The sequence below is a fragment of the Malus domestica genome, chromosome 10 (assembly GCF_042453785.1).
Source record: "Malus domestica chromosome 10, GDT2T_hap1".
In the NCBI taxonomy this organism is placed as follows: Eukaryota; Viridiplantae; Streptophyta; class Magnoliopsida; order Rosales; family Rosaceae; genus Malus; species Malus domestica.
The window spans coordinates 21,535,531-21,562,615 of record NC_091670.1 but is presented as its reverse complement, the minus strand read 5'-3'; the positions used below and the strand labels follow the sequence as shown (position 1 = coordinate 21,562,615).

The window sequence follows — 27,085 nt, the reverse complement described above, 5'->3', positions numbered from 1 at the left end:
AACTTTGAGTTTTAACGATAATGACAAAATAAAGGGTAAAGTGAATAGTACAAGGATTGACTTTTTAGTGTAAAAATGTGGTTTTTTGTTAAAGTAAACAGTACCGGGAGTTTTTCTTTAAATTTCTCATAAAATTTTTGTTTCTTCAGAGTTCTTTTAATATGCGGATAAATATTTGATAATCTTCTTTTTATTATAGTTCTAGTTGGATATCTAAGACAATAAACTCCTAGTAATTGTGGTTGACAAAGCCTGCAGGGATAATAATATAAGTATTCATACCAAATTAAGTGATTGTGTGATATTAGTTGTGTTGATGACTTCTGTCTTCAATGTACTTTACTATTGTAATTATACTGTTAAAATGCTAAATTTGGCTCTGATACCAAAATCGAAGTAGAGGCTCAGTGAAATAATCAAATGACCATTATAACAACTAGACATAAAACTCGACGTGTTTCAAGATAAAGGCCACTCATAATGAAGGTATGAAACCACGAGGGCTAAACTTATAGACACATTGGTTCAGTTATTTGTATGACAAACATTCAACTATAACAGAATACTTAAACAAAGTATAATTGTCAATTTAGCAAGATAATAATATAACTACAATAGTGTTTCTCTGTTTTTGACTGAAAGTCTAATTAGACAAACCCATTAAAAGAAAGAAAGAAAAATTACTTAAGACAAAAAAAATTTCTTGAATATTTACACTTACTCCTTGTTGATATACAAAAATATTTACAAATGATGTTTACAAGGATGAAAGTTTACTAAAGATGAAAGAAAGGATGGAAGAAAGCTTCAGATGCTTGCTCTGTTTGTGGATTAAGGTGTTTGAATTATTTTTTTTCGTGTGTTTATGAATGAAGGAAGACCTTTATTTATACAAATTTGATCTACTAGGCTACACAAATTCTTTTTCAAAATAATGTACAATCATTTACAAAGTTTCACTATTTCTGAGAGTGGATAGTCACTATTTCTGAATGACGGCTTTGGCTTTTTTCGTCACATGTTGCTATCTTTTGTTTTGTCTTCATACTCCATTGCTTTTGTTTGATAAATGCATGAACCACCTACTTTAATATAGAATGTGTTGGTTAGATGCTCTAAGGGCAATTTAGGTACTTACAACAAGTTTTTACCTAAAGATTAAAAGAAAGTGTCTTTTGAATTTTTTATTAGTTTTCCATTATTAATATTTTGTCACTTGGCAAATAAGGTGTGCCAATGCAATATTTCGTCTAATGAAGTATTTGATAGAAAACTAAGGAAAGTATGAAAGTGCTTAAAAAATCAAAATTTATGTGTGAAAATGAGACAAAATTTAAATGTAAAATGCATTTTTTGATAAGGATAATGCTAGGGAAACTAAAATTTTAAAAGCAAATAATGTGCAACTAATAAAAAATAAACATGTTAATCAACACTTAATTAATAATCCAAACTTCAATAACCACATCATTTGATTTTAAAAATTGGTGGGCTACTTGCCTACAAAAACCACCAAATTTGTAATTAATTATAATTTATATGTTATAAATAGGCAAATGTGAGACATATAACCTTTAATAAATTTAGAAGCGAAGAGGGTGCAATGTATTACACTGTTTATTTTCATAACTATTCACACAAAAGAATTGTAGGTAAAGAGAGGAAGGAATAGATATTGGTATTATTGCTTTCACTCTTTTATTTTCTGTGTGTTGCGATCATACATGAAGTGCTTTTTATATAGAGCCATATCTGTAAAGAATCATACAAATGAAATGAGTGCATTTTGAAAAACATCATAAAACAACAATACTTCTTCACTTTTCATCTTTGACTAAAACATGTGGGCATTCACTCCTACAACTTTTACAACATTATATAATTTATAAAGTAATTGTGGCAAAGCTAATCAATTAAAGGGGAAGAACCCCACCGAGATAATCAATTCAGTGTCAGAGACTCTTCTACTTTTCTTCTCTCACTCCAAAGTCCCACTGTCCTGGACGCTAGTATCCCAATCCACTTTTCTTCTCCACCCGTCGCACTGTTCTTTTTCCCACAAATTATTAAACTCTAATTCATAAATTTATTCAATTGAAGAGAAACTTTTGAATCATAAAAACAATTCAACTGATCAGAGTGATGTAGACTTCGATTAAAGTAAGATATTTACTAATTTGAGTATATTCAATTTGAATTTGAAGATTTGGGTATTTCTCATCTATGATGATTTTTTTTTCTTTTGTACTTTTCAAGGCAAAACCAAGATGGTAGCAATCACAAAAAATCACTAGACATACAAGTATTGGGGACTATCATGTTTTTTTGTTCATACTTACTATAATTTAATTGTGATCTTGTTTGATATATAAAAGATGACACCTACTAAAAAATATTCATCTAGCTACTTGAAACGCCCAAGAAAAAGAAAAGTTGAACAATTGACTCAAGTCTAAAAAATGAGCTATTGATAAGTTTTTTCTGAAAGAAAAAAAATCACAAAGTTCAATGGATGATTTAGTTATTGAAAAACATGATGACAATGATAAATTATTTGATGATTTGGAAATTGATGACGATCTTGGTGAGAATGATAATCATGAGGATACTCCTACTGTCTTCACTTACTGTCTTCACTGATTGATCGAGTGAGTCCATTCCCTTGAACATTTTTTATCCTCGAATTTGGGATAGTCTTGATCCCAAATGAATTGATTTGTTAGCAGAAAAAGGTTATGCAAGAGATCTATCAATTGAGAAATGTCCTAAAGATCAATTTAATAGGCGTTTTAATGCAGCCTTTTACACTCGATACTTATCCAATGGAGAGAAACATGATAGAGACTATTGGCTAGTGTATTCAAAGGATGTTGATAAAGTGTTATATTTTTGTTGTAGATTGTCCAAGAAATAGCCTCTCAAATGTCAATTAGCAAATGAGGGCTACAAGGATTGTACACATCTGAATGTGAGGCTTAGAACATGAAACCAGTTTTGATCACATCTTGAACATGACCACTTAGATTGATTTGTGTCTTAGATTGCAAAAAATAAAACAATTGACAAAGTTGTGCAATCTAAGACGTAAATCAATCCAAACGGTCATGCGAAATCAAAATTGCAATCATTAAAAAAAAATCAAAGAAGCTAAATATTTTACCGTGATACTTGATTGTACTCTTAATTTTTGCCGCTAAGAACATATGACATTGATCTTAAGATGTGTGGATGTGAATAGTACTCCAGTAAAAGTAGAAGAATATTTTTTGCAACATTTGATAATGAATAACACATTAGGACAAGGACTATTCGAAGAACTGCAACATGTATTAAAAACTCTTAATCTTAATATTGATGATGTGAGACGGCAATGTTATGATAATGGGTCAAATATGAGACAGAGACACCAAGGTGTACAAATGAGGCTTTTGGATATAAATCCTAAGCAATGTACACTCCATGTGGTTGTCATAGTCTTTATCTTAACACTTTGTAATATAGCAAACTCTTGTGGCAAAGCAAAAAACTTATTTGGAACAGTGCAACGTATTTACAGCTTGTTCATGAATTCTACAAACCGATGGTTAATTCTGAAAGAAAATATAAAAGGACCAACTCTCAAATTATTGTCGGCCACACGATGGGAAAGCTGTGTTGCAAGTGTTAAAGCAATTCAATCCCAACGTCTACAAATATAAAAAATCTTTACTCTAATTAGTAGAAAGTGACAATGACTTAGTAACAAGAAGTGTAGCTAAATCTTTGGCAACAGATGACATTGGGAATTTTTAGTTGCTACTATGCATGACTATTCGATATAAAATATTGGCTGCTGTTAATGAGGTTAACAAAGATTTACAATCTAAAGATATGCGTATTGATGTTGATATAGAACAAGAACAAGGATTGATTGTTTATTTTGAAAAGTACAGAGAAACTGGGTTTGTGGAGGCCATGATTAATGCTAAAAAACTTGTTATTGAAATGGAAATTGATTCTGTGATTGATTCCAGAAAAGCATTAAGTTCGTATAAAGAGACACCTTGATGAGAATGATGATGAATCATCCCAATTAACTGAACAATCAGCGGCGGAATCTTTTAGGGCTCATAACTTCTTATATGTAATAGATCAAGTTATTGGTTCACTGAAAAGAAGGTTTAAAGAATATCAAGCGTATGATATTCCACATTTTCTGCACTTTTCGTTTCAATGTGATATCAATTTAAACGTATGTCTTTAAAACTCAACAAATTTTGAGTAGATCGAGTAACGACAACGCATTTTGTATGGACAATATTGTTCTATTTGGTAACATGATCTGGGCTTTTCCTGAGCCTTCAATTACATCTAATTGGCCTGATATTGTTGTTACCTTTACTTTTGTAAGCATCAAGCTTAAGATATATTTTCTATCTCGAAGTATTTTATGCATGGTTATGCTATCTGCAAGATAAGTATCTCCGTCATTACTCTTGTTTTGAGAATAACCATAGTTTTTATCCATGCTTTCTGAGTAAGGGAACCACAGTTTATTCATAATAAAAGGAAATTGAAATGCCACTTTTATTGAATTGAAATGCGAGCTTGAAACTACAAATTCAAATAATAATAGTACATCAAACAGAAATGATTCAATCAGACCGATACATTTTATTCTCTATTTCCACAATGAAGTCTGAGACATTCAGGTGGGTTGTGTTCAATTGCCCTGATAAATCGAACATTGGATTAGATATATCCATTGGTTTAGCCTGGTAGAGGAAATTGGTTTCGACACCCTTCTCTTTGAGGAAGGTTTGATACAGGTCCACCAGATGTTTTAGGGTACGACAGGTATACGCCCAGTGTCCATTGCCACCACACCTATGGGAAACTCTTTTAGGATTTGTAGGAGTGTTATTCATATGAGCTTTGCCTTTGTGGCGACTCGCATTCTTGAAGCTCGGTTCTGAATTATGCCTTGGAACCTAGTTATGAAACTTGACATCATAATTATTGCCTTTCTTGTTCCACCGACATCACTTGTTGCCACATTCTCATTTGTAATTATTGCCACGAGAGGATGTGGTATTCACTTCAAGGGAAACAACATTCATTTATGGGAATGGTGCTGATCCAGTAGGTCGGGACTGATGATTCTTCATCAGAAGCTCAGTGTTTTGTTCAGCCACTCAATAAAGCTTCGCTCTATACGCTGCTGCTGTAGGAGCACGTTAGAGGCATGAAAGGTGCTGAAAGTCTTTTTCAGCATATCTTCCTCAATGATGGTTTCCCCACAAAGCTAATTATGAACATTGCAGAATTGTACTTAGCCACCAATTTGAAATCCTGGATCCTTAGATGTGTCCACTCATAACCAGCCATTGGAAAAATCACCGTTTTATGGTGATTATATATATTTCTCAGTGTCTTCTAGATGGCTAATGGATCTTCAACCGTTAGGTACTCATTCTTCAATCCTTCATTAAGGTGGCGATGAATAAAGATCATGGTCTTCACCCGATCTTGAGAGGATGCACTATTCTCCACCTTGATGGTTTCTCCAAAATTCTATGCCTCCAGATGGATATTGGCATCAACTACCCAGGTAAGGTAGTTCTTTCTAGTAATATCCAGGGCAACAAAATCAAGCTTTGCCAAGTTCACCATTTTGTTTTCTTTTCTGAAAAAAAAAAGATGTGTAAGAACTTGCAATAATATGTATTCTAGAGGAATGTAGTGTTAGAACTTTTGATTCTTACAAATTTTTCATTTTGATTTTCAGGCCAAAATGATAAGCACTCGAAACTTCAGGCTCGAGACTTACATGATTAATGAGGAGGGCGATTGTACCGTATCACTCTCATTGAAACAATATAACATAAGATTGGCGATTGTACCGTACCACTTAAAATTGCAGTAAAATTAAATCTGCAATTTAAGATGGGTGATGATACCGCACCATCTTCGATCGTAATAAAATTAACATAAATAAACAATGGATTAATAATCAGGAGCTACACCAAATAAGAAATCAAAGATATAAGTAATTGTTATATTGAGAACTAGAAGCAAGCATGGTGGTAGCAATTCTTCATGAAGGTACATTAGGCAGGTGAGGTAAATGAGGAAGAAGAACATGAAAATCCTTGGAGGAAGCATTTTTTCGGCGAAGGGAGATGAAAACTAGTTAAGGTTAGAGAGTCGTGCTGAAAACGTGTTATAAATAGGCAAAAGTTAGAGAGATAACCTTTGCTAAGGACATGAGCGAAACGGGTACAAAATATTACATTGTTTTGTTTCGTAACTATAACACAAAATGATTGAAGATAAAAAGAGGAAGGAAGAGATACTGATATTATTACTTTCAGCTACTGTGTATTGATCACACACAGAATGCTCTATTTATAGAGCCACATCGGTGACAAATCAAACAACGCTCGTGACATTACACTTTTGAAAAAGCACCACATAACAAACTATTCCCTATTATTCACTACTATTCCCTACTATTCCTAAGTCTCCTTTATTGTGGGCATTCATTCATCCTCATAATTTTACAACATTAAGATGTTTTATAAGAAGGGCCCTTTATAAATTTTGCACAAGCACATAATATCACAGATTGCCTTTTTGATAAACTTGAAGGTAAGACCATTTCCAACCGAAAGGTCCAGAGGGCCAAATGGCTAAAAATAGCCTGAAAATCGTTTTCAACCGAGGGTCAGGCCAAATGGCTCGTGGACCCCACTGGACAAAAAAAGGCCACAAGGCCAACCAAGCAGCCCAAATGAGTCAGTCAGCCAACCCCTAGCCAGGCCACATGCTGACATCATATTTGATATTTTTTTTTTACATTAAGTAACATGAAACAAGGTTAAATAACATTAAACAACATAAAAAAAATTTAGAGTTAATCTCAGTTTACTACCTTGAAGTTTCATGGTTTTCAACATTTTGTACATGAAGTTTTTTTATCTCAGACTCATACCTCAAGTTTTAATTTTGGGACAATTTCATACATCCGTTTAATTTTCTGTTAGAAATTCTGTTAATTAATGATGTGGCGCCCACGTGCCCCCTCCCTTCCTTCTTCCCTCTCTGCAACCCACACCCCTTCCATGTTTGGGTAGAAATTCAAACAAAAGCCCAAACAATTGTACTGATACTAAAATGCCTTCGTCTTCCATTGAAGAAATTGAAAATTTAAACCACCCATCAAAGCAAAAAATTACGAGGGAGAAAATCAAAATGTAAAATCAAATCGTTACCTGAGATCCGATGAGAGAGATGCAGAGAGACGCAGGAGAGTGCGAGAAGATGGGAGGGTTTTTTTTTATCAGATCAAGTTCTAAAGATGCTGGCAGGGTAGCTCAGTGGTGTGCGCAAGGGGAGAATGAGTTTCTTGTTAGGGTTTAAGCAAGAGTGGTTTTAGGGGTTTCAATTCAAACCGAGAAAGATTGTGCTCGCGAGGATATATTTGTTATTTGAGAACGTAGGATAAGGAGGAATGGAGAGAATGGAGGGAAGGGTGTGGGGGTTTGGGTTAGGGTGTAGGATAAGGAGGAGGAAAAGGAGGGTGGGGGTTAGGAGATGAATCGTTAAGGAGGTGGTGGTTGTGGAGAAGGGGGGATAAAAATGGGGGAGAGAAACTGGGGAGCCGAAAAGGGTGTTGCAGGTGCAGAAGAGAGAAAAGAGAAAATGGGTGCGGGTTGTAAAGGGAAGAAGGAAGGGAGGGGTGGGGGGAGGTAGAAGACGGGTGGCTTTTTTTGTATTTTTTAATATTGAAGTGGTCTTATATTGACACGTGGCGCTCCGTTATTGTTCAAGTGGGCGCCACGTTATCAGTTAACAGAAGTTCTAACTGAAAACTTAACAGATGTATGAAACTATCCCAAAATTAAGAATTGAGGTATGACTCTGGGATGAAAAAAATTTTATGTACCAAATGTTGAAAAGCACGAAACTTCAGGGTAGTAAATTGAGATTAACCAAAAAATTTAACAAATGAAACTTAAACAACATTTTTAAAAACATTTAACAACATGAAAATTATTGACAATCATAACATAAAATTATTGAGAAAATTTAATTTAAGTAACCAAAGTAATTCAATTAAAATAATAAATTATGTTTGACTCTCGGTTGGAGATGATTTTTGTGACAGGACTATGTTTGACTTGGCCCTCGGTTGGAGACGGTAAGAAATATGACCATGCACTGTTCATTTAAATTTTTTGGTGGATCAGAGGACTAAAACGAGTCATCTGGCCCTCACTCGGATAGAGACGGCCTAAGGTAGTAAAACGAGATTATCCAAAAATAAAAATAAAAAAATGAGGTCGCGTGCATTGACGTTCTATCAACCGCGTGAACGCTCCTATCCTGACAACCCTTTCTGGTCACCATAAAACCTAACAACCACAGGCGGCGAGGCTTTCTCTCGCTCACTGACTCACTACCTCGCTCGCACCAAACAAGCAAAACACCCATTTACCCAAAAAAACCAAAAAAAAAAAAAAAAACAAGCAAAACACCCTAAGCTCGGAAGCTCCCAACTCACTGAGTCAGCATCCATGGCGGTGGCCTCCACATCTCTCGCCTCCCAACTCTCCGGCCCTAAATCCCTCTCCTCTTACTCCGGCCTCCGTCCGTCGTGCTGCAAACTCGAATTCTCTCACTCTCTCTCCGCCACCCAATCCCTCTTCCGGCACCTTCACTCCCTCCTCCGCCTCTCCTCCTCCTCTCGCAAGGCCTCCAGAGGCGTCGTCGCCATGGCCGGCACCGGAAAGGTATATAATTGATTTCATTATCCGAGTTTCCTTGTGTTTTGTTTGGTTTCCGAGAAAATGTGGAATTGAAAGGAAGGATCTTCGATCTTAGTCGATAGAAATTTCTTATTTTTGGCTGATTTTTTGTAGAAATGTTGTACATTTTAGTCCTTATTCTAAGAATACAGCTGTCCTTCACTATAAATATCTGGAATTTTCACAGATGTACTCATAATTTATTCATATTTGTGGATTCTGAAATGCTATAGATTATCGTTTTCGGATTTTTTCTAAATGTTTGTATCTTTGATTTTGCTTGCAGTTTTTTGTTGGTGGAAACTGGAAGTGTGTAAGTACTCCTGTTCCTGCATTTTCTATTTGCTTTGCATTACCTTTGTTTTTGTTCTTTGCATGATTCCTTGATAGCATCTGTAAAAAACTACCATCTGTCAATCGATAACGCTGCCCCAGTATTTTAATTGTTAATTTCAATGATACATAACTAACTTGTTTTGTAAAATTTGTTTAATCTATTTTCTTAGCCTCTTTTGTTGGATGTTGAAGATGTATAGGAATTCAAGTTTCAAACCCTTTTAGTATGGTTCAATTCGTCTTTTGACATTTTCATCTTTTTTGCTGTTTCATTTTAGAATGGCACAAAAGACTCCATAAGAAAGCTAGTCGCTGACTTGAACAGCGCAAAATTGGAAGCGGATGTTGGTGAGATAATGTTCTGTTTGATCTTCCTTATATAAATCTTTCAGTTTGCAGTAGATTTAAAATATTGCTTTACTCCTGTCACTACATATACATGATGAATGACCAAAGTCCGGGTGGGAAGATAACTCTGCATGAATGGAAGTGAAAAGTAAGTTACTTTAGAAGATAAGGCAGCGATATAATTGTAGCTTAGGTACTTGGAACTATATATAACGAGCCAAAATGTGTTGTTCATAGATGTAGGGTGGCAATTCCAACATGTTACTTTGCATGTAAAAGTCAGTTTGTATCAATCTCATTTCAGATTATAAGTTTGTAATGTTTGTAACTTTTAGTTTTCTTATAATATGTACACAGATGTTGTTGTAGCACCACCATTTCTTTACTTAGATCAGGTGAAGAGCTCATTAACAGATTGTATTGAATTATCTGGTCAAAATTCTTGGGTTGGAAAAGGTGGGGCCTTCACGGGAGAAATCAGGTTAGTTTCTGTTCCTTGTTAAATTCCGTAGTAGTTTGTTCTTCACATATACATATAATTTTATTTTGCAATTGGAAATTAATATTTGGTTGTGTGATTGGAGACCATTCTCGTTATGACATTTTAAACTTGGTGGGTAGTGGTTTCATCGTTTCTGTTTCTTTTCCGCCCCCCTCCGAAGCTCTTCTACTATTATGTCGGGAAGACTGTTTCTCGATAGAATGCAATTAAACATTATACCAGTCCTGTTTGAATTTGAATTCAATTAAAAAAAGTTATTAAGTCCTTGTACTTCAAGGGAAGTCAGTGGTCCTTTCAAGATTGTGACTTAAACATCCAAGTCTTCTAGCAGTAGTATATATAAGTTTTGAGTTCTCTTATGAATGCATTTGCACACTTTTGTCCGTGCTTTCACTTTAATGAATTTACATGATTACTATAAATACCCTTTTCGGTTTTGCAGTGTGGAACAACTGAAGGATATTGGAGCCACATGGGTTATTCTTGGGCACTCAGAACGGAGACATGTGATTGGTGAAGACGATCAGGTGAATGCTTGCCCAAACCTATTGTTTAAACTTTTATGGAGGTGTCCTGAATAAAAAAATTAATGAACTTTCTGATCTACTGTAATTACTCAAAATGTAACTGAAATTGTTTAACTACAGTTTATAGGAAAAAAAGCTGCCTATGCCTTGAGTGAGGGCCTTGGAGTAATTGCTTGCATCGGTGAGAAGCTAGAAGAAAGGGAAGCGGGTAAAACTTTTGACGTCTGCTTTCAGCAACTGAAGGCTTTTGCTGGTAACTTCACTCTTCTTTTTAATGATTCTGCAGTCAAGATGAATAGCTTATCCTTTGTATAACACTAATATGTCTGCTGTGCACAGACGCAGTACCAAGCTGGGATAAAATAGTTGTTGCTTATGAGCCTGTATGGGCCATTGGGACTGGTAAGGTGGCCAGTCCAGAACAAGCTCAGGAAGTACATGTAGCTGTTCGCGATTGGCTGAAACAGAACGTGTCAGCAGAAGTTGCATCTAAAACAAGAATTATTTATGGAGGTAACTTTTTTCCTGCAACTTTCTGATTGATTGTCCGTTTATTAAAAATGTTAACTCTGAAGATTTCCGAATGTAGTTCAAGAGGGGCCAGGTCATGTAAATATGTGACTATAGACTCTGAATATTTGTGATCTTTGGCTTGGCTATAAGGGCATCATCTATGGATTTAACTGTAAGATGTAAGAAATTTAGGAAACATTCAAACGGGTCCTTGTGGTAAGTATCAAAACATGTGGACATAATGATTCTGCTCGTCAGTCAGCTGGTTGGGATATTCTCGTCTTGGCTCTGAATGAATATCCAAGTGTTGTAGTAAATTAAACTAAATCTGGATATGATAACAGGGTCTGTAAATGGAGGCAATTCTGCTGAGCTCGCGAAGAAGGAAGATATTGATGGTTTTCTTGTTGGCGGTGCATCCTTAAAGGTATGCTACTGCAATTATTTGCCTTGATATTTCGAACATAAAACCGTTAAAGCATTATGTGGTTTAGAACCATTTCTGTTTGTTTTCCATTGTAGTTGGTACTAACAAGTTGAGTTTTCTTCATCTAGGGTCCTGAATTCGCTACTATCGTCAACTCTGTGACAGCCAAGAAAGTTGCTGCTTGATTATGGTGGTTCCAAGATCAAATAAAGGGCCGATGCGAAGGTACCTTGAGATCGAAGCATGTTGTAACAAATGTATGAGCTAGTTTATCATAAGGAAATTTCATTTTTCTTTTTCTCATTTTTTTTCGGGTCGTTTTGGAAGTTTTCCCCCCTTCATAAAGATGGAAAAATATCTTCTATCCATTTTCCATGGGCCACTTATTGTCTGGTGGACATTAGAGAGCAAATACAGGTCATTTTATTTTCTGTGGCACGAACATTTTGAACAAAATGGTCCTTTCATAATTAAATCCACATTTTGGGGTCTTCTCTTTCCTGCCCTAATCTCATTTCTCATCTCACGTAAGTAATATGGTAAATGAATATTGTAAAACAAATAATTTCTTTGACAAATTTCAAGCTAAAAAATGATTGATATTTTGTGGACGTAGGGTCTGGTAATGAAAAATAGATATTTGTGTTATAACAGAAGACTAGATTGGTGAACATCGTACGGCGACGCGAGTCGCACTGAAAATTATGCGGTGACGTGAGACACCGAAAATTTCTCAATATAAGAGCAACTAATGACATCTACAAACATGAGCTTAAACATGAGCTTAATTAAGTTGACTAAAGCAGCGTTGACTCTGCACTTAAGTTCGATCCCCCACAATGATAGAATATCGTCCTGTTGTTTGTCAAACAAAACAGTGGACATCTAAACCAATTAGGTATCAAATCTATCACATGATTAGTGACAATTACTTGCACGGATTCATCCTTGATTAAGAAACCAATTTGCAATCAAATCATCTAGAGAGAGCATTTGTTCAAAGTAAAAGTTTGTCAGAAATAAAGCATACACTCAAAGCATATATGCCAAAGCCACAACATACTGTATAACTCAAGCTAAACAACCCACACTACCCCATTTACTTCTTATATATACACGAAGCCTAGCGTGCAAGGGCACCTGAGAAGACAAATATGGAGTGGTTCTACCCTAAGAGGAGGCGCCCACAGCTGAAGCAAAGTTGGACTGGCCAAACCCTAACCTCAATCTCTGCACCTCCCCCACATTTACTCACCATCTTTGCCATTGTCATTGCTTTGTTATGGCTCTCTCAGTACACTGACTACAAGTCCCAAATGCAACACACAGCCATCAACTTCCAGATCTTCCTAATATCGTTGCCTATTTTGTTGGTATTTTTGGTAGCTTCGTATTCTTCGATTTCTTCTAGTGGATGGTTCAACTTCGGGGTCCGGCGTCGGGAGCACGAGTCGGTTCACCGAGTTGGCGGCGGTTCAAGCTCGCCGTGGGGTGTTGCTGTCTTGTTGGTGCTGCTTCTGGTGTTGGTATCTTACCAATCGTCGTTTCATTCCAAGTGGTTTGGTGGGAGGTCGGATTGATTATATCGTTTGTTAACTTAAGATGTAATGGGTTGGAATTGGATAAACAAATGCCCGTGCATTTTAGCTTTTACCATCCGTCTTGGCTGTGAAGCATCATTCTTTTTTGTTTTATTTTTTTCCTTTTAACGTAAATGCACACAGTATGGCAAAAGTATCAACAATTGTGTCTTATGCGATTTTGGTTTAAACGCAAGTGCACAAGATAGTCATGGTATAGTGTTTCGCAACTCCAAGTATCATTTTAACGAAAATTCTAATTCAATCTCCAATTGATAAACTAAACCAGATCTAATTATTTAAAAACACAAAATTTCAAAAATATAAAACGCAAAAAATAAACTATTTTCAATCTTTAACAATTCAATTCAAGTTGTGAAGAGTTTGTCGCGATGGTTTTATAAGCAAATTAAAAAGAAAAAAAAAAGCAAAAATAGAGAATAAAAAGAAGAAAACGTTAGGTTTTAAGGCAAGGAATAAAAGTCTAGGAATTCATAATCAACCACAAACACTCTGGTTTAGGTTTCAATGCTTTCAACGGAATATTTAATCTCTTAAATGACAATTTTCCGTATCTAAGTCCGATTAAGGCACTATAGGCCATAGTTATCCTTAACTATATAATTCTCTTTGGTTAGGGCAAATGTCATATATTCGAACATGCAATCTATCCAGTTAAGGTATAAATTTAACATGTAGAACTCATTACATACAAGAGAACGAGAAAATCATGCAAATCATAAATCTTGTTACAACATCTATGTAATTCACAAACCTTATTCACAAGAATCTAATTCAAATCATAACTATAGTTACACCTCAAATTCATCTTCAAATATATGCAAAGCCCTAAGGTGACCAGTCAGAGAACTTAAACATAAAGCATTCAATTCTTATAATGAATAAGAATTCATCCGATAAAAACTAAATATCCATCAAATAGTCAATAAAAACCATAAGTATTCATGCTTGGGCATCATCCTATCCCTAGAAAAGAGTTTAGTTACTCATAGGAATTTGGTAGCCGATTCTTTCGAGTTCGGGCTTGGGCTTTTGATTCGATCCCCGAACTGAAATCAGCCCTAATCACATTCCTAAAGTAACACTATTTACAACAAATATAATAAGTTTTTTCATATTTTCATTTTGTTCAATATTTTAGAAGTTAAATGATTTGCTCCCCACGGGGGGACTTTGAATCCTAGCTCCAACCTTACGCTCAGCTCTTTGAGGCCCAATATCTCTTACTTGACTCTGCCCAACATTATGTATAGTTGGTTTCTTCTTTCTGCATTAGCCTGCCTTACATGGCTTGAATCTTGCTAATTTGTTGTTTTCTCTCACATTAAGTGTAATTCATTTTCAGTTTTACTTATGTTGGTTGGGTCCTAGCCCACACATTTCTTTTCAATAATAGTAGTTCTGTTTCAATTATGGAGTGATTAAAGTCATTTTTCTACTGAAAATATAACTTTAGCCCCTAAAATTTAATTTTCTTCACATAAAATCCGACATAAGTTTTTTACATAAATAAAACACATTTACTAGATTCCACATCAGAAAATTCATTAATTATGTTTGACTTAACACATTTAAAATTTTCTGAATGCCTAAAATACTCCTATTTGAATATTTGATGTACACAATTAATGCCATGCGAATTATAAGGGAGAATTAATAATTTTACTAAAAAAAAATTTGTTATAAATTCATTGTCTAATATATAATAACAATATAACATGTCTAATATATTGACATGCTTAATTAAGTCACTAAAATTATATTTTACATATTAATGTAGGTAAATTATTTCACACACATATATATAAAAAATGACTAATATATGTAAAATTGCATGCAAAATAATTTACCTAAAAAAATGTTATTTGATTCAAATAGTGCACCGACTATTAAAATTTTAAAATGTTAGATTGCTCAAAATAATTTACCCTATCTATGCAAAATACATGATAAATAATTTACCGACATTATAAACAAACTCCAACATATGCAAAATGACACACCCTGACCGAGGTCAAGGCATGCTGGCCGTCATGTGAGAGTGACGTAACCATGTGCACAGTACGGAAGCGATAAAGATAGCAAATACACGAATAGTTGAAAACCAAATTTACTAGTGTGCACTACTAAACAGAAAGTGATAAGAGTTAGTTACAACCGTAACACCCCTAATCAGAGCATAAATTCTAGGTCCAATCCAGTAGGACAAGTACTCGTTACACAGTACCAGGAATGTCCCACTATTATTCAAATAGGTCAGAACTGCCGCAGATCTCGAGCCACCAACAACAATCTTACTTAGAACCTGGAGGGGCGCAAAACAGAAAACGTGAGTGGGCAAAAACAAATTACAAAACCATTTCATTTATTAACATAACTAACCCCTCGCTGTAAAACATGTATTATTTTCCTAGAATCAAGATGTAAGCATATACACATATATCTGAAAACATATCAGTTCAGTTCATGCTTCACATAATCATATTCATAAGTATATATGCCATGCCAAGATATAATAGAGTAAACAATTCAGGTAAGAATAATTTCATAGAAATGTAATATGTTAGCCGGAACTCCTGTGGTAGTCTGTACGGTTGAATTCATAGCTCAAACTCAATCTAGCTGGAGTCACAACTATGACCTATACGGCAATATACTGCACATAAGTCGGAACCACTGAAAAGGGTCTGTACGACAAGGTTGGGTGTAATATAATTATGCTCAATTCCACTCTCTCAATGCTAGCTGTGCGATAATACGTTAGTCACCTACGAGTTGGAACCACTTATAGTGGTCTGTACGACAAGACTGTGCACCTAAATTGGATCCAATGTGAGCATATGGTGCGGAATGTGACATAATATACAGACCTGTGCCAATTCTCTCTGGCTAAATCGCAATCACCCGGGGTGCAGGTTTATGAGCTCATCGTTTCTCAATCATATCTCATATAGAAAATCAACATGTTCATCTCATTTATTGAATGACTGCACCTAACCTCTCGTTAGACTGCCTACGTACCCTAAACAGGGATCAAGCCGTTCGTAGTTCACCTAGACCAAACATAACTTACCTATACTTACCTGTGCCTCCACAGCACCACAATTATATATATATATATGCAACCATGAAATGCATATTCAGAATATAAAGGCATTTGGCATATTATTTCAAAGCATACTTTCATTTAAAACACATTTCTGGGAAATTTATCAAGTATATAATTATATACTGAAAACAAAAGCCCACTCACTGATAAGTCGACGGGTCGTAACCCCCGAATCATTCGTGGATACGCTCGTCCTTGGAATAAGTCTCACCTATATGCGAATTAACTATAAAAACGTTATTTTAAAGCACATATACAAACTAGCTAATAACTTCTCATACATTGCTCAATTTGGGTATATGAATATACCACAGTGATCTACACAACCTCATAATCATTCCCATATTTTTAGAATTATTTTTGACCTCCCACGCGCCCTCAAGGGCACGGCAAAACGCGCCCCCACGCGCAGCCCAAACCTGACAGATTCCCTAACCACCGTTAGGGAATATTCCGTTAAACCTAACAGATTCTGTTATATTTGACTGACAGCGTGAGAATATTCCGTCAAACTTGACGAAATATTCTCCCATCTCCTACCTCCAGCTCCGGCGACCGTTGTCGGCGCCGGAAATTGGGCAAAACTTCAAACTCACTATTCTCCTTCGTTTCTCAACCATTTTTCATGCAATTGGTACCAAAATGAAGCTAGGAACATCTACAATTACGTTATACCATTTTAAAGCTCTAAAAGTCATGGGATCTCACCGGTGAATTCTAAGAAAAACCGGCCAAACTTCGTCCACACGATCCCGACGTCCAAAACCTTCAAACGAAGCACTCCGAGCTTCCTTGAGACCTCATTAAGCTTCCTACAAGCTTGAAATTTCAAAAAACATGAGATTTAACGTTTGCATGAATAGTACCCCAAATCGGGGTTATGGTTTCAACGTGAAAACGAAGCTATCCTTACCTGAAAATGGTCTAGATGTGTTCCTAAGCTTGCAAGGAACACAATGGTACCTTCAACGTCCTCGATCCGTCACGATTCAACGGGTTTTGGGTTTGAGTTCGTACGGAAGAGAAGAGAGAGAGATAGAGAGAGTCCGAGGGACAGAGAGAGAACACATAAGGGAAGAAAGAGAAAGGAGAAGTGATATGTGTGGTCCAACTAGTCAACACCCAATCAAAACCAAAGTTTCTTAGTTCCTAAGTGGTTCCAAAAACTTAGGAAAAATTCAAATAATTCCATTTCAAAACAAATCACACACCACACTTCTTAATGTCCAAGGGTAATCTAGTCTTTTCACATTAGCGATAAATATTTCTCGGGACGAACTGTGACAATCTCCCAAACCTAGAAAATTTCGTCCTCGAAATTACATATAACCAATACATCCATCCACTAATAATCATAAAACAAGCGTGGATACATCTCTCTCATCCGATCCTCTGTCTCCCAAGTAGCTTCTTCTACTGAATGATTTCTCCATAACACTTTAACCAGACGAACTGTCTTGTTCCTCAGTTCTTTATCCTTCCAATCCAATAGAGTCACTGGTTCCTCATCATAAGTCAAATCCGGATTAATTTCCAAAGGTTGAGAAGGAATTACAGGTGAGGGATCTGAAACATAATGTCGAAGCATCGAAACATGAAATACATCGTGTACCTTGGACAACTCTGGAGGCAACTCAAGCCTGTAAGCAACCTCGCCGACTTGCTCGGTGATCATATATGGTCTAATGTACCTAGGACTCAACTTTCCTTTCCTTCCAAATCGTACAACACCTTTCCAAAGTGATAGCTTCAGAAACACCCAATCACCTACATCATACTTCCGATTCGTGGCATGCTTGTCTGCTAAGCTCTATTGTCGATCTTGGGCCGCTTTCAGGTTAGACTTAATTACCTTAACATTTTGAGTAGTCACATCCACAATCTCAGGGCCCACTAAAACTCTCTCGCCAACCTCTGACCAACATAGAGGCATACGACAAGATTTCCCATAAAGTGCCTCAAATGATGCCATACCAATGCTCAAATGATAACTGTTGTTGTAGGCGAACTCCATCAAATCCAAGCAATCATGCCAACTATTTCCAAACTGCAGTACTGAAGATCTCAACATATCCTCTAATGTCTAAATGGTCCTCTCAGATTGTCCATCTGTCTGAGGATGATATGCAGTACTATAAAACAATCTCGTACCAAGAGCTTCCTGGAATGCTTTCCAGAACTTAGAAGTAAATCTGGGATTTCGAACCGAGATAATATTAACTGGCACACCATGGTACTTCACAATCTGTGAAATAAATAACTTAGCTAATCGGCTTAACCAATACTTCTCCCTCACTGGAATAAAATGCGCTAACTTCGTAAGCCAATCAACTACCACCCAAATACCGTCATAACCATTATGTGTGCGAGGAAGCTTGTACACAAAATCCATAATAATATTTTACCATTTCCATTGTGGACTGGGAAGTGGCTGCATCAACCCAAACGACTTCTTCCTTTCAGCTTTAACCTGTTGGCAGATGGCACACCTACTCACATATTCGACAATTTCTCTCTTCATACCCGGCCAATAATAAAATGGTCTAATGGTATGATACATCTTAGAGCCTCCTACATGCATCGCATATGCCGAAATATGTGCTTCATCCAAAGTTTTTTTCTTTAACTTTGCATTATTCGGCACATACATTCTGCTTTCCTGCATAAGCATACCATCAGTTTCTCAAATCTTAAAATCTTTCTTTTTTCCTTGATGTCTTGCTTGAATTATTTCTTGAGTCTCCTCATCAATCATCTGAGCCTCAAGCACTCGACCAATTAAAGTTGGCAGAACTTGGAAATTAGCAAGCAAGGCTTCTTCTCGATTTTCTACTCCTAACTCCACTCTAGTGAATCTCAACTTTGCTAGAAGAGGAACATGACAATCATAGATGGCATTAAGTTTGACTGGAGTCTTCCTGCTAAGTGCATCAGCCACTGCATTTGCACGACCAGGATGGTACTTAATCGTGCAATCATAGTCACTAAGTAACTCAATCCACCTCCGCTGACAAAGATTAAGATCTCTCTAAGTAAACAGATACTGGAGATTCTTATGATCTGTGAAGATCTTACATTTCTCACCATAAAGATAATGTCTCCAAATCTTCAAGGCAAAGATAATAGCTGCTAACTCCAAATCAAGCGTAGGGTAATTCTTCTCATGAGGTTTCAACTGTCTCGAAGCATAAGCAATTACCCTACCATGTTGCATCAATACATAACCCAAACCATTCAGAGAAGCATCACTATAGACCTCATAATTACCGCTATCATCTGGAAGTGCTAGAACATGTGCATGAGTGAGGTAGTACTTCAGCTGCTGGAAAATTTGCTCACATTTATTATCCCACTCGAACTTAACATCCTTTCGAGTCAACCTCATCAGTGGCAAAGCAATCACTGAAAAATCCTTAACGAACCGTCTATAATACCCTGCTAAGCCAAGAAAACTCCGTACCTCGGTGACGGTTCGAGGTTGTTCCCAATTCTCCACAGCTGCCACTTTCTGAGAATCCACTTGAATGCCCTGAGCAGAAATGACATGTCCCAAAAACGCCACTTGATTCAACCAGAATTCACATTTGCTAGTATACCAGAACATCGTCAATGAAGACAATAACAAACCTGTCCAAATATGGCTGGAATACTCGATTCATCAAATCCATAAAAGCTGCAGGTGCATTAGTTAACCCGAATGGCATTACAAGAAACTCATAATGACCATATCGAGTCCTGAATGCGATTTTAGGGACATCTTCATTTTTAATCTTTAACTGGTAGTAACCCGACCTCAAGTCAATCTTAGAAAATACACAGGCACCCCTGAGCTGATCAAACAAATCATCTATACGAGGCAATGGATAACGATTTTTAATGGTTATCCGATTCAATTGCTTGTAATCAATGCACAACCTCAAAGTTCCATCTTTCTTCCTCACAAATAAAACTGGAGCTCCCCAAGGTGAAGTACTCGGCTGAATAAAACCTTTATCTACTAACTTTTGCAACTGTACTTTCAGTTCTTTTAATTCAGCAGGAGCTATTCTGTAAGGAGTTAAGGATATAGGATTCGTACCTGGAAGCAGATCAATAACAAACTCCACATTTCTATCTGGCGGCAATCCAGGCAAATCCTGAGGAAATACATCCGGAAAATGTCTGACCACACGAACATCCTCCACACTACTAGGAGTATCATCATTTAACACCATATGAGCCAAATATCCATGACAACCATTCGACAACATTCTATTTGCTTTCATGGCTGAAATAATACCATGTCTCACCCTACTAGGCTCTCCTACAAATGTAACTTCAGGTAATCCAGGACCATGAAATGTGACTGTCTTTCCATAACAATCTATCTTGGCACGATTATAGTGCGACCAATCCGTGCCCAAAATCACATCAAAATCCATAATATCGAACGACATAAGATTAGCCAGCATGATAACATCCTCTACTATCACTGGACATCCTGGATATACCCGATCTACAAAACATCTATCCCATCTAGGCATAGAAAACTCTAAATCATATCCTAGAGGTGTAGGATGGGGTTGCATCACTTGAGCAAATTTCTGAGAAATAACAGAATGTGTAACATCACAATCAATCAACTCTCTAGCAAAATGACCAAGAATATTTAACGTACCCATGATTAAATCTGGGTTATTCTGGGCATCTTGTAGTGACATGTTGTGGATGCGCCCCTGACTCTGCTATCGTCCGCTGTGACCTCTATTGGCATGAATACCACGTCCCTGCCTCTGCTGACCCGACTGCCTCGAAGATCCTGTACTACTAGCAGCAATCTCTCCCTGCTGGGGCTGTCCCCCTTGATACCACTGAGATCCTCTGGTTGAATGAGGCTGATAAGACATAAATCCTCCCTGGTACTGAGGGTACTCACTCTGATACTGAGGATCCTGAGAATACTGATATTGCTGTTGCCCTGAGGTGTAGGGAACGGCATCACCTTGGTAGTTATAGGCACCTCCTCGTCCCGTCTGAGTATAACCACCAGATCCTGAAGCGTACTGGGTAGGTGCAGGTGGTGGGAATGAAGGCTGTTGGGGTCTCTGCTGACTCTGAAGGCATTGGGCAGCCCTATGACCATCTGTCCACAAGTATAACATCCATTGCTGCCTCTCCTACACTCCCAAATTGCCGATTATTACACCTGAGGCATAAGGGAGCACTAGATCCACCTAAACCACCAAAATCTCTCTGCCTCTAGAACCTAGGGACCCCAGTAAACTTGCCCCCTCTCCTCTGTATATTAGTACTCAATCCCCCGCTGGAAGAACTGGAACTGCCACCACTCCTCTTAAAGTTATGGGTCTTGCGGGGTCCCTGAAATGCTTGCCCTTTTCCTTTGTCATCTCTTCTCTGGCCCCCATTCTTTCTTCCCTTATCCTCACTCTCACTAGGCATGTTCTCTGAGGCCTTAATCCTCAGTAGAATCTCGTAGAACTTCTGGTAAGAGGCACAGTGAGTCGATGTCGCTATGGAACGCCATTTCTTCTTAGTACCCAAACAGAAACGGCGAAGCATCTCTACTGGATTCGCAGCAACTTCCGGATCATATTTAGATAGATCAGTAAACATCCTGTAATACTCATTAGTAGACATCTTTCCTCGCCTCAGATGAGTAAACTCCTGTTTCTTAAGATCGATGTATGCAGGAGGAATGAACCTTTTCTGAAACCGCTCCTTAAACACTCCCCAGTCCATAATCTCTTTTGGGGTCATCTCGTAAGACTCCTGTCTCCACCAAGATGCAGGCTGTTCTCCCAAAAATCAGGTAGTCCTCGACCCACCTATCAGGAGGAAGATTCCCCTGACTTTGCATCACCTGAAAGGTCTTCTCCACATGATTCAACCATTTTTCCGCCCCCTCATGACCTTCATTTCCCATGAAGGTATTCAATTTCAGGTTATGAACTGTTTCAAGAGGTGTCCTTTGAGGAGTACGGAATGTTGTCTGAATAGCAGAAACTATAGCTTCCCCTAATTAAGCAATATTGGGGAATCTAGATTCAGCTGGTTGACGGGGCTTTCTACGAGGCGGCATAGTTCTGACATAAGACATCACAAGGATTAGAACATTTAAGAATTATACAGGACTGCTAAACCTAGGCTCTAATACCAAACTGACACACCTTGACCGAGGTCAAGGCATGCTGGCCGTCATCTGAGAGTGACGTAACCATGTGCACAGTACGAAAGTGATAAAGATAGCAAATACACGAATAATTGAAAACCAAATTTACTAGTGTGCACTACTAAACAGAAAGTGATAGGAGTTAGTTACAACCGTAACACTCCTAATCAGAGCATAAATTCTAGGTGCAATCCAGTAGAACAAGTCATCGTTACACACACAGTACCAGGAATGTCCCACTATTATTCAAATAGGTCAGAACTGCCGCAGATCTCGAGCCACCAACAACAATCTTACTTAGAACCTGGAGGGGCGCAAAACAGAAAACGTGAGTGGACAAAAACAAATGTTTTACAAAACCATTTCATTTATTAACATAACTAACCCTTCGCTGTAAAACATGTATTATTTTCCCAGAATCAAGATGTAAGCATATACATATATATCTGAAAACATATCAATTCAGTTCATGCTTGACATAATCATATTCATAAGTATATATGCCATGCCAAGATATAATAGAGTAAACAATTCAGGTAAGAATAATTTCATAGAAATTTAATATGTTAGTCGGAACTCCTGTGGTAGTCTGTACGGCTGAATTTATAGCTCAAACTCAATCTAGCCGGAGTCACTACTATGACCTATACGACAATATACTACACATAAGTCAAAACCACTGAAAAGGGTTTGTACGACAAGGTTGGGTGTAATATAATTATGCTCAATTCTACTCTCTCAATGCTAGCTGTGCGATAATACGTTAGTCACCTATGAGTCGGAACCACTTATAGTGGTTTGTACGACAAGACTGTGCACCTAAATTGGATCCATTGTGAGCATATGGTGCAGGAGGTGACATAATATACAAACATGTGCCAATTCTCTCTGCTAAAATGTAATCATCAGGGGTGCAGGTTTATGAGCTCATCGTTTCTCAATCATATCTCATATAGAAAATCAACATGTTCATCTCATTTATTGAATGACTGCACCTAACCTCTCGTTAGACTGCCTACATACCCTAAACAGGGATCAAGCCGTTCGTAGTTCACCTAGACCAAACATAACTTACCTGTACTTACCTGTGCCTCCACAGCATCACAATTATATATATATATGCAACCATGAAATGCATATTCATAATATAAAGGCATTTGGCATATTATTTCAAAGCATACTTTCATTTAAAACACATTTTTGGAAAATATATCAAGTATATAATTATATACTGAAAACAAAAGCCCACTCACTGATAAGTCGACGGGTCGTAACCCCCGAGTCGTATGTGGATATGCTCGTCCTTGGAATAAGTCTCACCTATATGTGAATTAACTATAAAAATGTTATTTTAAAGCACATATACAAACTAGCTAATAACTTTTCATACATTGCTCAATTTGGGTATATGAATATACCATAGTGATCTACACAACCTCAGGATCATTCCCATATTTTTAGAATTATTTTTGACCTCCCACGCGCCGTGACGCGCCGTCAAGGGCACGGCAAAACGCGCCCTCACGCGCTGCCCAAACCTAACGGATTCCCTAACCACCGTTAGGGAATATTCCGTTAAACCTAACAGATTCCGTTATATTTGACTGACGGCGTGAGAATATTTCGTCAAGTTTGACGGAATATTCTCCCATCTTCTACCTCCAGCTCCGGCGACCGTCGTCGGCGCCGGAAACTGGGCAAAACTTCAAACTCACTATTCTCCTTCGTTTCTCAACCATTTTTCATGCAATTGGTACCAAAATGAAGCTAGGAACATCTACAATCACGTTATACCATTTTAAAGCTCTAAAAGTCACGGGATCTCACCAATGAATTCCAAGAAAAACTGGCCAAACTTCGTCCAAAACCTTCAAACGAAGCACTCCGAGCTTCCTTGGGACCTCACTAAGCTTCCTACAAGCTTGAAATTTCCAAAAACATGAGATTTAACGTTTTCATGAATAGTACCCCAAATCGGGGTTATGGTTTCGATGTGAAAACGAAGCTATCCTTACTTGAAAATGGTCTAGATGTGTTCCTGAGCTTGCAAGGAACACAATGGTACCTTCAACGTCCTCGATCCGTCACGATTCAATGGGTTTTGGGTTTGAGTTTGTACGGAAGAGAAGAGAGAGAGATAGAGAGAGTCCGAGGGACAGAGAAAGAACACATGAGGGAAGAGAGAGAAAGGAGAAGTGATATGTGTGGTCCAACTAGTCAACACCCAATCAAAACCAAAGTTTCTTAATTCCTAAGTGGTTCCAAAAACTTAGGAAAAATTCAAATAATTCCATTTCAAAAAAAATCACACACCACACTTCTTAATGTCCAAGGGTAATCTAGTCTTTTCACATTAGTGATAAATATTTCTCGGGACGGGCTGTGACACAAAATAATTTATCTACATAATAAAGCAATCTTATTTTATTTAATACTAATTTACCTACAAAATACTATTAATTTACCTACAAAATATATTATTCGCTAATCATAAATTTACAAATAGGTAACTAATTACATACAATAATTTTTTAACATATATGTTAGTACTGTGCATATATATATATATATTTGAATTTTTAGTAGTATGATATACTTTTGAATGTATTTATGTGTGTGTGTGTGTGTGTATATATATGTTATTGGTAATAGTATGTGCAATAATTATTTGTTCATTATAATTAAGGTAAGTAATAATATTTATTGATTTGATTTGAATATTGGGGCACAAGTTATAAATATTTTGTAATAATAGGTCAATTACTTTTCTATTTGGCAGTCTTTTTCAAATTTGGATTTTATTTTGATGTTTAGAATTAGGTGGGTTTTTATCTAGGAAATAAGAGTTGCAAGGGACTATATCGTGGACATGTAAATTTCGTTGCATGAAAATGATGCATCACAAAGCTCCACGTGGCATATGACTCATCATAAATGGACAAGTCATCAATGACATGTGGCATAAATCAAGCAAAGGAAGCTCAAAACTTCCCCAAAATTCAGCCAAAAGGAAGAAATCTCCTTAAAATCGGCAAGGGGCCCAAATTGCTCCCAAAACCAGAAAGAAAGCTAAAGCATCTTCACAAAACAAGCAAGAATTGAAGATTGCTCACAAAATAGGCAAAAAAGCCCTATAGATTTCGGCCAAGCAAGGGAAAGTGATTGAAATTAAGACACAAAATATGCCTAAATTCTCCCATGGACGAATCAAGACACAAATCAAAGCCAAATCCATCCAAATGCAAGCTTCGAGAAATCTACATTGAAATTCTCACAAAAGGAGAACTTCTGCCAAATCTTTGAAAACTAATATGATGCCAAAGCTCTCTTCAAAGAACGTACAACCAAAGCCGAAGCTTTCTTTCAACCAAAGCCGAAGCATTCCCTTGAAGAATCAACAAGCACTTGTGCCGATTCCTTCAAGACTTTGTTGCAAGCTTAAAACTTGTAATGACGTTCGATTCAAGATCAAGTTGCCAAAACTCTTGAATAAAAAAAATCTCACATCAACATCACCCTTGCCGCATGTCATACACAAACCTAAAGGTGAAGACTATCCAGTCATTGTTTCAAGCTCAAAACTTGAAGCAATCGTTCAATCGTTCATCCGAGATCAAGTCATCGCGACCCTTGGATCAACAACCTAAGCATCTACATCAAATTTGAAGACTGAATCAGAGGAAAATTGTAAACAGAGATTGTAACCCTACAAATTCATCAATACATATCTACTTTGTACACGTGTTTTCGTCTCATTCGTTACAGAATTTTCATGTTTACAATATCTAAAGAACTTTTTTTCTATTTACATTTTAGGCAAGTATAACACACAAAAAATCCAAAGTTCTCGTTCCCAGAGGCAAAAAAAGAACCTAACCCATCTAACGTCCCATTTAGTGCCCAATAGTTTGGTTAAGAAGTCAAGGTCACTGCAAATCTATAAATTCTTACACAAACACTGTCTTTCGAGCCTTCAACAATAGCACGCATATTTTCACATTTTCTCTCAAGCCTCTCTTTGGCAATAAAACCAAAAGAAACACTTGGAGCAAATCACATGCTCACATAAGTCAAGATCTGTCTGATTTTTTATGCCAACAATTGCTTGCTCGCCAAATGAGTTTCACTAGTTTTAATTATTCATTATCCTCCTTTCTTTTTTTTTCTTTTGTCTTTTTTTTTTTTTTTTGAGTTCAAAGTACGATATTCATTTATAAAGGAATTTGAAATTTGTACAGTACATGGAGGATATGGTGTAAAAAAATGGGCCTCGATAAAAACTTTTCCGAGAATTTCAACTTGGTCAAAGGGAAAATAGCGTCCCGCACCTTAGTTACAAATATAAACTATTCTCCATAAGAGATCTATAATAATATAAGGGATTCTTCAAACCACACTCTTCGTTGCTCACTTGAAAGTCCCAAACGTGCCAATCGATGAGCCACTTTATTGCCTCTCTTTTGGTATGGAGAACTCTTGTTTGGGGGATTGAACGGAGAAAATGCCTTGTGTCATTAATTATATGCCCCATTGAGGATGTATCACTAGCCTTTTGTTACACACTTAATTGGCCTTGGCAAGGTTCTAAAAGACAATAGACGCTAGTCGGGCGGTGGGTTGGGACCTAGCGCCTAGGCGGCTAGGAGGGGTCTAGGCGGGCTCCTAGGTAGACTAGGCGAATTTAAGTAAATCCATTATATTTCGTGTAAATAAGTGTCTGTTTATACTTAAAATATATATAATCTCATCATAAACTACAAAATA

The 27,085-nt window shown here is 37.0% G+C and overlaps 3 protein-coding genes across 3 annotated transcripts; 2 read left to right on the top strand and 1 right to left on the bottom strand.

The window, feature by feature from the left end:
• Positions 1–8,379: 8,379 nt before the first annotated feature.
• On the top strand, positions 8,380–11,933 carry LOC114827624 (triosephosphate isomerase, chloroplastic-like). The gene is made up of 9 exons (XM_029109722.2): positions 8,380–8,774; positions 9,076–9,102; positions 9,404–9,473; positions 9,831–9,954; positions 10,418–10,502; positions 10,623–10,755; positions 10,842–11,015; positions 11,360–11,442; positions 11,571–11,933. The coding sequence occupies exons 1-9, from the start codon at positions 8,559–8,561 to the stop codon at positions 11,625–11,627; spliced, it is 969 nt and encodes a 322-aa protein (XP_028965555.1). The 5' UTR covers positions 8,380–8,558; the 3' UTR covers positions 11,628–11,933.
• Positions 11,934–12,596: 663 nt separating this feature from the next.
• Positions 12,597–13,022, top strand: LOC114827625 (uncharacterized). The gene has a single exon (XM_029109723.2). It carries the CDS (start codon positions 12,597–12,599, stop codon positions 13,020–13,022), a length of 426 nt encoding a protein of 141 aa, XP_028965556.1.
• Positions 13,023–17,497: 4,475 nt separating this feature from the next.
• LOC139188607 (uncharacterized) lies at positions 17,498–17,827 on the bottom strand. Its single transcript, XM_070806225.1, has one exon. It carries the CDS (start codon positions 17,825–17,827, stop codon positions 17,498–17,500), a length of 330 nt encoding a protein of 109 aa, XP_070662326.1.
• Between the last annotated feature and the right edge of the window lie 9,258 nt (positions 17,828–27,085).